This window comes from Microtus oregoni, unplaced genomic scaffold, assembly GCF_018167655.1.
Source record: "Microtus oregoni isolate MIOR12 unplaced genomic scaffold, Mior012 000121F_ref0000216, whole genome shotgun sequence".
Classification (NCBI taxonomy): domain Eukaryota; kingdom Metazoa; phylum Chordata; class Mammalia; order Rodentia; family Cricetidae; genus Microtus; species Microtus oregoni.
The window spans coordinates 187,082-198,673 of record NW_024544753.1 but is presented as its reverse complement, the minus strand read 5'-3'; the positions used below and the strand labels follow the sequence as shown (position 1 = coordinate 198,673).

The window sequence follows — 11,592 nt, the reverse complement described above, 5'->3', positions numbered from 1 at the left end:
TAGTATATATTCTCTAGGATAGGAGAGGGAAGTTGAAGTACTTATGTAGGAAATCAACAAAGCTTAAATAAAGGGCAAACAAAGCATAAAATAAGTGCTAGAAATATAGTTCAATGGTGGCACACTTGCCTGCCTTATATGAAACCTTAGATTCAATGCCTAGTACCACCAAAAAAGGAAAGAAAAAAAGATGAGAGTCCGAGTAGTCGTCTGCTGTGGCAGATACTTCTTGATAGACTTGGGAAAGTCCTAGAGACTGAGAAAAAGGCTCTTGGCATAGGGAGTTTTTAATTCCTTTCCTAGCAAATGAAGTAACTATTTCAGTACACATTACCTCAGAGATAAGGCAAGAGAAAAAAGAACTTCTTGCAGTTTTATGCAAAAAAAAAATTGAAGAACTTGTTGGTGTTTGCATTCATGGAAAATCTTGATTTTATAACTAGAAATGTCTTCTTTTGGTAGACAATAAGGTTCAGAAAAGATTTCAATGAGCCTTACAAGTTGTTTTCATTTTCAAATTTAGACTGTCAAGAACTGCCTTGCGGGGGGGCTTATTTCTTCATCTTTCACCATTGAAGAAAAAGTAAATAAAGAATCTGAGATTGGAATTGTTAAGAGTTTGTTCTATCTTCCTTATTAGCTGCTCTGGCTCTGCACTGCTGAGGCCTGCCTGGGGGAGAACCGGGGGCCCTTCTTGAACTAGGAGCATCCTGCCATAGACTCATTTATCAGCTTACACCAGATGAATTCCTCTTCTTCTAAGGAGAAAACCTCTAAAAAGACAAGGAAACTGGATAAGTTAGATCCTGAAATAGGCTTCACTGGGAGAACAGCCTTCTTGACACATGTGGGGTACCTCAGCAATGAAAGGGGACATGAGCCATTCTAGAAACCGTTGCATTTTTATTAATTTTTTAAAAAACAAATATAACAGTTTCTTTTCTTTCATAAAAAGCAGTTTAAAACATGTAAATATTCACAACACTATTAGTTCATGAAAATACAAAGAGAGAAAACATTAATGAAATTTTAAACATAAGAGAAACAAATGAATGCAGACTATGCATGTGCCTGCCCCAGCAGCTGCTCCCTGAGGGCTTCAGTTCTATAATGCACACTGTAAAATCTCCTCTAGATAGTTCATGTCCAAAGGAGGTATTTTGGCAACTTCAAAGAAGTTCCTGCAAAAGGAAACGCAGTCTGCTTAGAGCAAAATAAGCCAAAGCAAAAGAGGTTCCACAGAGGAAATGGCACATCAGAGCCCTTGGTTTCCTATCTGGCTTTAACTATAGAGTAGAGAAAGGAAGGTGTAAAGTTTCTGAATCCTCTTTTTTTAAGTGAGATTTTTCTAGGCCCACTGTTTGAAAGATTTTCATGAATGAGCATAAACTCTAAGTGGAGTTTGGTACTTACTCTTCAGAATACTTCGCATATACATTCTTGAGGCAACAATTGGGTTGGAAAGCCACCAAACTGTTTAGCTTCAGGACCAAGGTGTAAAGCTCCCTAATCTTGTAGTGAGTCTGCTGTTCCAGTAAAGGAATCTGAAAAGAGAAGAATGACCAGCAACTTATATTATTGAAAATATATCCTTGCCTCCAACTATGCTACTCAAGTCCAAGCATCCCAGGGGAGATACTCAAAACATTTCAAAGACGAATGCAGTACAGATACTAATAATTATAGGGTAGCACCTAAAAGATTAGTTTCAAGTTTCAAACACAAACTTTTAAGATGATTATGTCCAAGTATTATCATTTATATGTTAGCCCTAGCTATAGGTGTTCATGTATGTTAAAATCCACTAAAGACCTGAGGAATAGGACTAGTTTTAGAATTTTACCCCAAATACACCGTACTCTTTCCTTTAGTACCTTCACATCTTTTCAGTTACTACTTTGCCCACATCTTAGAGAAATGACAAAGACAATCCAAGATTTGAAAGTAGACTTCAACAAAGACATAAATACTGAAGAAGACCCAAGCTGAAATGAAGATGGAATTGAAAAAACTCAATAAATCCACTAGAAAATTCAAAGGGAAAGCCTTAGAAATACAATGAATAAAGCAGAAAATAAAATATCAGACTTTAAGATAAAGTAGAACATATAGACCAAATAAACAAGGAGTATGAAAAAATACTTTGAACACAGGAAAGGAAGAGACAGAAAATGTGAAACAACATGAAAAATAAGACCTTTGAATTACAGGCAAAATAAAGGAGAAGAATCCCAAGTCAATGGCATAGGCCAGCTCTTCAGCAAGATCACAGAAGAAAACACTCCCCAAATAAGGAAATCCATTCTCATATAGATATAAGAAACACACATAACAACAAATAGACAACATCAGAAAAGAAAGTCCTTACAGTTATCATAGCTAAAATACTAAGTATAAAGTACAAAGAATGAATATTAAAAGCTGCAAGGAAAACAAAAACTAAAGTCACATATAAAGGAAAACCCATGAGAGTAACAGCTGACTTCTCAGTGAAAATTTGAAAACAAGAAGAGCCTGGAGTAATACATTGCAATTCCTGAAAGACCATGACCAACCTTGATTAATACACCCAGAAAAAACATCTGCTATAGTTTAAGGAGATTGATAGATTTTCCAAGATATAAGTGTCTTAAATTTTTTTCAACAAACAAAATCTAAAGAAAACCTAGGAAGCAATGCTTTGGGGTGAAGAGAATAATGAGCATAGCCAAGAAACCAAGGAAACAAATAGAAAGGAATAAATAATAAGAAAGATACAAAGTAGCACTTAGAATACAAACAACAATGCCAAAATCAACGACACAATAATCACAATTAACTCATACACATTTCAAAAATAACTTTAAGTATTAATGGCTTCAATTTTCCAATTAAAAGAAACTGGCTTGCTGAACAGAAAAAGAAACTCCACCCATCTGTTGTTTTCAAGAAACACATTTTATATCGAAAGGCAGTCACCACCTTAAAGTAAAGATCGACAAAAGTACTCTAATCAAGTTGGGCCATAAAGCAAGGAGACATCGCTATCCTAATAGCTGAGAAAACAGTCTCCACACTAAAAGTAATCAGAAGAGATAAAGAGGGACAATTCATTCTAATTAAAGGAATAGTTAACTACAAAGGCATTACTTTCCTAAAAATATATGCACCAAACTCTGGGGTGTACAACTTCATTAAAAAATACTATTGGATGTAAAGACACAGATTAACTTCATCCTAATAATAATATGTACCTTCAATATTACACTTTCTCTAATAGACAAATCATCTGGACAAAAATTAAATAGAAAATAATTGGAAATAAGTGACATCACACATCAAAAACAGTTATCTACAGAATACTCTACCCAAACACAAAAGAATATCCATTCTACTTAGCAGCACACGGAAGCTTCTCTGAAATAGCCCACATCCTGAAACACAACACAAATCTTTAAAACTTCAAAAAGACTGAAATCAATCCTTGTAGCCTATCTGATCACAATGGAATAAAACATAAAATTTCCACAGCTCCAGCAGCTTACCGGAGGTCACAGTGGTCCTAGGGACCCCAGGTAAGACACTGCACACCACCTGCTAAACCTCTTTAAGTGGTCCAAGAACCCTAGACTGCACTCCCAGTCCTGGGTTCCATATCCCAGGCTACTACTTTGGAAGACTATCAGTGGCCAAGTAGAATCTAGGAACCCTAGGTAAAGGCACCATCCACCACCTTGACCAAAATCTAACTCCAAATGGATCAAAGATCTAAACATGGAACCTAGAACACTGAAACTTCTAGAAGAAAACACACGTAGTACCTTACATGTTATAGGTGTGTAGGAAAGGATTTCCTAAATAGGACTGCATTTGCCAAAGAATTAAGGCCAACAATTGACAAGTGGTGCTTCAGAAAGCTAAAAAGCTTCTGCACAGCTAAAGAAATAATCACCTGAAAGGAGAGGAAGTCTACAGAATGGGAGAGAATATTTGCCGGCTATACATCTAACAGAAGATTAATATCCAGAATATATAAAGAAGTCAAAAAACAAATAGTCAAAAACAAATGACTCATTCACAAATTGCACTTAGGACCTGAACAGAAGAGTTCTCAAAAGAAGAAAACATGGGTAAGAAATGCTTCCAAAAATGTTCAGCATCCTTAGTCATTAGGAAAATGCACACAAAACTTTGAGATTCCATCTTATCCAAGACAGAATGCAAAAGATCAACATAAACCTGAAATACTAAAACTGCTAGAAAAAATAAACACAAATAGCACAGGTTCACCTAAGTGTCTGTGTGGTACTTCCTCAATATTTAGGTTTGCTCATCAAGATTGGCTCAGAATTTCTAGATAAAGAGGCCTTAGAAATGGCTGTTTAACAAGGGCATTGTTACCACATTGTCTCTAATTTGATTATATGTTACACATCAGTAAGAATTAAATGTTGTCTACAGTTGCTTTTCTCTACACTATCTTACAAAATTGAGAAAAGTATCAAATATGAATTTTAATTATAGGAAACTTCTACTTCAGATGATAGCACTACAGACATGCCCTGTTACACACACAAACATATCCTTTCACTATTCTGTAGTCTCTGGGTCAGGTTTCTCAAACACTATCCAACAAGATCCTTAAGAGGTCACTTCTGCTAAGGAGACTGCAAGGGACAGGAATGGAATGGGGTAAAGGATAGGAAGTGATCCCGCAATAGCACTTATGATAACCAAAGTGACTTCATATTGGTCTGTTTTGCAATTTTGGATTTTCTGGGAGGCTTTCTTTAAAAACAAAAAGTGTTACAGTATTGTGTCTAAGAAAAACTAATCAATCACTGTAGAAAATCTTGTCCATACATTGTGCAAGTCATCAAGAAGCCATAGCTACAGGAACATAGCAATTTTGTTACAAGAACTTCCAACAGTCCTAATTTCCATCTCCACCCATCATGAATATCTACCCCAAGTAGTTTTGGGGTGTGTGCACATTCATGCACATGTGTGTATGTATGTATGTACCTGTACATGTACATGCACAGGCCAGAGGAAAATGTCTGGTTGTCTTGTGCTACCACTGTCTACCTTAGTCTTTGAGACAGAGTTTCTCACTGAACCTAGAGTCAGGTTGGCAGCCAGCAAGTTCCCAATGATTCTCTTGTATTGATAGCTCTGACCTCTCCCAGCCAGTCCACAGACTAGCGGTACAATCAAAAATGTCTATGCGTAGCTTTTTACATGAGTACTGGGGATTTGAACTTAGAACATCATGCTCTTAGCAACTGAGCAACCCCATCCCCATCCATTTACACAATTGTCGAGATTCCGCATATAGAGGGCCAAGGCAAGGCAGGCTGCAGCTAGCTTTGATGGCTTCTCTTTGATAAATTCGTATTCTGGTAGGGTTATCTCACAGATGAAGCGGGACAAAGTTAGTGTCTTCATGCTAGCATGGGCACACTAAAGGAAATAAGAAGATGGGTTAACAATCAATTCAGAAAAACAGTATCAGGCAGAAGAATCCCTTTCAAGCTATCTCATCCCTAATCCATATGGTTCTCTGCTTAAACAAAGTACTTCTTCTGCTTTCATGACCCCTTTTTTACAGACTCCTGCCTGTAAGCCCCTTGAGGCATGCAAGTAGCCAGGTCCCTCCCTTGAGGACCTCCAACTGCCAGGTCCTAACCCACAGAACACTCTTAATTGCCCTAATAGCCAGTCTCAGCCCCGGCACTATGAAGTAAAAAACCCAAGCTCTGTACTTGAAAACCCACCAATACCCACCCTGGAAAACTTCCCCTGACCAAGAAACGTTATATAAACCCTACCTTCTGCTCCATTTGCTGCTGCTTCTCACCTGAGTAGAGGCGGCCACCCTCTTGGGTTTTTCCCTCCCAATAAATCTCTTGTGTGAGGTTTGTTGTATGGTGTGACTTTGCAGTATTCCTTGGCTCCAGACTGCCAGGATACCTTTTCCTTCAAAACTGTAACACTTTGAGGAAAACCTTCCCCCACTAGAGCAGAGCTCTCACTGAGGAAGCCTTTCCCCTCAGAGCTCTAACACTTCTACTGCCTACAAAAGTGCAGGCACTCTGAGAGAAGATTATGATACTGGCATGGAGAATGGCTATCTTTAGGTCACCAAAGACCTAAAGTCATTCTAACTCACCATGCGTGTACCCTTTGACTCTTCACTGGAGTAATCATCCTTGGAAGGGTCAAAGTCTCCCAACTGTGAGCTGCACATAGTCATAGTCCTACTCTAGGAGATGCTTCATGTTCCAAAACATTCCCTTCTTTCTTTCTTTTTTTTTCCGAGACAGGGTTTCTCTGTAGCTTTTTGGTTCCTGTCCTGGAACTAGCTCTTGTAGACCAGGCTGGCCTCGAACTCACAGAGATCCGCCTGCCTCTGCCTCCTGAGTGCTGGGATTAAAGGCGTGCGCCACCACCGCCCGGCCATTCCCTTCTTTCTTATGTTCGACAATTTAACTTAAAACACACATAAAACATATACAAAACAATTGTAGGGAACAATGAATGATTAAAAGGTGATTTCCTGCATAATCATAACTAAGAAAAAGAATATTTGACATTTCCCCAAAGCATATGCATCTTCTCCTGATCAAAGAATATTTTTACCTCATCCCTACATTGCTCTTATCCCAAAATCTTAAAGGTAATCCACAGAAATTTATAACTTGTCCCACCTCAGGTATCTAATAAACAACCTTTCACCAAGAAGTCTGTCAGCTACTCTGGATAAAAGATTAATCTAGAAGTTAAAATAACTAAGCTTTGTTCCTCCACCCCAGTCCTGTTACCGTAGTATATCTACGCAGAAAATGATATGCAGTGGGAATATTGATGTCAAAGTTGAGAGTTTTTAGGATCTTCATTTCCAAGGAAGTCATATCACGCGGTTCATAAGGATCTTCACAAATATAAAGGAACTCTCGCAGAGGAGGTGGATAGGATTCCTGTGAATAAAAAGGAAACACGATCATCCATGTAGACATCTGTTTCATCTCTGCTTATGATAAAAGGATGGTGGGGAGGAAAGTGAAAGAAGGAGAAGTAGGAGTCAGCCACATTTCCAGACAGAGACTTTCAGGGCAGATCTGAGAGTCAGTGTTAGTTTATTTGAATTTCTCAACAGAAAGAAAAAACAAAATAGAAAAAGAATAGTTGCTTGTCCCTAAACTGTATCAACATCAGGCAGATGAAGGGTCTAAATGTTTTGATCTCTTACAATGCAAAAAGCAGCCTAACATGACACAACTTCTGAGATCAGGATGGGTGGGAATCTGGAATGAGAATAGAGATATCTAAACCTTGCTATGGGAAAGGAACAGAAGGAAGTCAAAGAAAAATGAGCTAGAGCTAGAGAAAATATTCATAGTAGGATGGAGAAGAGCTGAGAGTTCGAAATGCTGTGCTTGGAATATTTCACGCCATCTCTGGAGGAATACCTCCCGTCCTCTGTTCTCTGAAGGTTGAACAATGGTTTGGGAAATCATGAGTATATAGAAAGACCCTTCAAAGCTTTTACTTAACCTAGAGCTCACTGTCCACTCCAGACATACTATCCTCTTTACCTCCTTACTGTCCTTCCCTCCTGTTTTTCTCCCATTCCCTCTATTCCTCCTCCACTTATGACTTCATCAGGTTTGCATATTCCCATGTCACTTGTCCCTTTTATCCACAACAATCTCATTCCCACATCTCCCTTAAAAACTCCTTCAGGTCACCTGTATTGTGATATTCCCCACTCTAGTTCCCTCCTCCCATGGTCAATTTTTACATTCCTGATTTTTGCAGTTACTCCAGGATATACTCACAGTTGAAGATTTGGAGCTGAAACTCACAAATCAGAGAATATGTGGCATTTATCTCTCTTGGTGTGGGTTACCTCACTCAGTTTACTATTTTCTAATCCCATCTATTTACCTTCAAATTTCACAATTTCATTTTTTCAATACAGCTGAATAGTATTCCATTGTGTATACATGCTATATTTTCAATACTTATTCATCTATTGAAAGACTTTTGGTTGCTTCCATTTCTTAACTATTGTGAATAGAGACACAATATATGTTGCGGAACACATTATTTGTGAAGTAGGAATGTAAATTTCTTTGGATATATGCCAAGGAGCATTATAGATGGGTCGTATGGTTCATTTATTTTTAGCGATTTGAGGATTGTCCCAGCTTAATTCTAGAATGGTTGTACTAGTTTGCCTACTCATTAACAGTGAACTGGGGTTCCCCTTTCCCACATCCTCACTAGTATTTATTGTTAGTTGTTTTGTAATGCTCCCCTGACAGCCACAGACTATCTAGCAAATCTCCCAGAACCACCTTTCATGAAGCTGTTGGCCAGGGTAATCCAGGAAACTCCCAAGTCAACACAAGCTACTTCTGTTAAGCTTGGCCACCTCCCAGAGACTGAAATAACGTCCCTGTTGCTGAAGACATCACATACCTTGGACAAAGACTTGAAGGAAGGATTCAAGCTGGGCCCGAACTGAAAGCTTTCTTCCCCATGTCTAGCTTTCCTGGTACTAAAAAGTGTCATGAAAACTGCCAAAGGAGGGAAGCACCCAACAGTCTACCCAGCTAGGATTTCTGTAAACCAAAACAACAACCAGCATGGCACGAGATCCCTAAAAGTACAATAGTGACAGTCCTATCTTCATGGTAAGCAACAGCTGTCTAATTAGACTTAAGGCCCTTCAACAGGGAGAACATAATGTCTGCTACTGGAAAGCCAGCCAACTTCCAAGAGCTAGTGAGGTTACTGATCTTAAAGAAGAACCTAAGAACCTATGCTGCTTTACTAGACTGGCATAATTCCTAACTGCACTCTAAAACTTATCCTTATGCCCACAGATCAGTGTAATTATCACCTTTCATCTAAGAAGCTTCTCTTTGCAGCATGTGGACAGCATCAGAGAAAACCATAAATGGTCAAGATGCAGAAATCAAATGATCACAGGGTGCCTACCCCCAGCTGATATATATAGCACAAAGCTGTATATCCTGCACATAAGGTTTGGGGAATATTGTGGGAGGAGGGAAGGAAAGACTGTAAGAGACAGAGGACCAGGAAAGCTGCTGTGAGATGTGTCTCCTAGAAATGACAGGAAATCTGTGTCCATGAAATCTCAACAGTGTGGCTGCCTCAACAAAACCTGAACGATGGCAATGCCAACAGACATGCGAATGTGGAAGGGGAATCTCACAAGCCCCACTCCTACACAAAGAACTACAGGCAATTACTAACTGCTGAGAGAGGGAGAATTCGTCTTTCTCAGAGATGAGCCCAATTGGTTATCCAATACCAAGTGGTCAGCTCTGAAATCACGTACATACAAGCAATATTAAATGGAATTAGCAGGCTGTATTTTTATATTTATGCATATATGCATATCAAGAATAATAATAAAAGGAAAAGAGACCATGAATTTGAAATGAAGTAAAGGGGTTTGGAGGGATTAAGGAAGAAAAGGGAGTGGATAAATAATGTTACAATTGAATTCAATTTTTATAATTGAAAACACTTTCAGGGGGTTGAAAAAAATGGCCAAGTAGTTAAGAGTGCCTACTGTTATTCCAGAAGACCGAGGTTTGGTTCTTAGTATTCACATCAACCAGCTCACAGCTGCCTGTAAACTCAGTTCCCAAGACATACGACACCATTGATTCCATAGATTCCTACCTCACATGTGCAGCCTCCCATACAGACATATACAGATTATTAGGAAATAGAAATAAATCCTTTTTAAAAATCTTTCAATATTTCTAAATGCTGTAAGAGAAAGACACCCTTCTTCCATTGGCCTTAGTCGATGCCTTCTGTTCTGACAACAAGAAGAGGGGTACTTAGGCTTCCAAAGCTTGGTAAAGTAAGCTGTTCCCCTTTGCCTTTCCCCTCAGACCTTACTCTACCTAGGCCCAGGCTTTGAAAATAAGGTACAGGACAGTATCTCTAATGATAATTACTAAGGGGTGCTTACAGCAGGAAAGAAAAAAGATAGGGAGGGAGGGACAGAGAAGGTAGAAAAGGAAGTAGGTAGCTAGGAAAATGGAGGAGAGGGAGCAGATGCACAAAAATGAAAGGGGGGCAAATGACACATCGAAAGAAAAAATAGTTCCAAAGTTTTTGAACCTTTTAACATAAATTGCTACCTCCTAAATGAAAGAATTAGTGAGGTTAACTAGATGTATTATGGTCATGAAGAAAAGGCCAGTTGTCTTTATACTGTTACTTCAAAAATAACTATTTCACCTAAACCATTTTAGACTCACTATAATCTATACCAAACCATTTTACATTTATTGCCTCCTAGACTAGTCTAATAAAACTCTACTTTGTTTTATTAGAGATGCAGATAGATTTCCTTAGACAAGGATATAGCTGGTGGAACAAGAAAAGCTTGGGAAGAGGGTAGAAAATCATAATTGAGCAGGAAGTTTGTAACAGAACTATCTATCAAATTAGGCACCTGTGCCCATAAGGTATCTTTAAAGCCTAAACAAGTGAATCTTGCTGCTCCCAGGGCAAATATACCACTAGAGACAACTAAGAACTTTCCAGAGTTGAGGAAATAGACAAACATTTGGTAAGAAAAGTATCTGCACACATACATACATATATTTATATACACATATAAATAAATTTATAGAGATGCATATGCACAAGTTTACATATATATACTCATTCTTTGTTTAGGATATTTGACAAGTTCCCCTCAGACCTTAAGGATTCAGAGTCACCTCAAATTTGGCTGCAATCATGTAGACAGTGGAACCAAGGAACTGTAGGTTATCCTTCTTGCATTGTGCCTTCATTAGGTAGCAATCCATTAGCTTCACTGCCAAATGCAGGGTCTCATTACTCATCTGAAAGGATGACTGAAGGAACAAATAAGATAGAATTTGCATATTTTCCAAACAAACAGCCATCTCCAGATAGAGCTAGAAACCTTGACTGTCTGGAGCATCAAGGATAGCCCTAGCCAGTTTGTACTCTGCTAGGAATGTGGAAACTACTTCAGAAAGGTACTGAAATATACTGCTGTCTAACCTCTTTAAGGACCTTGCAATTATCCTTCAAACAGATAATAAACCTTACAAGCTAGACAGTGGTTGTGAGTGTCTTGACTCCATATACCCTCTTCCTCCTTGATCTCTAATACAGATACAGGGCTAAAAGTCAAGTTTGTAACAGGTCTATCTTTCTTTCTAGAAGTTCTAGTAAAGAATATATTGTCTTTCTTTTTTAGTTTGTAGAGGCAACTCATAACTTTTGGTCTGTTGCCCCCTTTATCTCCCAAACCTATGAATAACCAGACAAATCTTTCTCATATTATATCACCCAATCTCCCTGTTCCACATTTAAGGATGCCTGAAAATACATTTGGTTCACTCTAATAATCTGAGATCATTGGCCTATCTTAAATTCAGCTGATTAGCAACTTTAACATTTTCACATATTCTAGGCATTCTGACATGGGTATTTTATTTTGCTATTCACAGTATCTAAATGAATGTCTTAAGATAGGTATGGGAAGAGCTCATCTAGGTGAAAAGAAATGGCTACAATCTT

General features: G+C 38.4%; 1 protein-coding gene across 1 annotated transcript in view; it reads right to left on the bottom strand.

The window, feature by feature from the left end:
* Window positions 1-1,105: 1,105 nt before the first annotated feature.
* Window positions 1,106-11,592, bottom strand: part of LOC121444377 (G2/mitotic-specific cyclin-B3-like) — a 45,109-nt gene continuing 34,622 nt past the window's right edge. The window contains exons 8-12 of the mRNA XM_041646192.1: window positions 10,761-10,898; window positions 6,804-6,959; window positions 5,293-5,442; window positions 1,414-1,544; window positions 1,106-1,181 (exon numbers count right to left, since the gene is read on the bottom strand). Coding sequence (XP_041502126.1) covers window positions 1,106-1,181; window positions 1,414-1,544; window positions 5,293-5,442; window positions 6,804-6,959; window positions 10,761-10,898 — 651 coding nt within the window. The remainder of the gene's footprint in view (window positions 1,182-1,413; window positions 1,545-5,292; window positions 5,443-6,803; window positions 6,960-10,760; window positions 10,899-11,592) is intronic.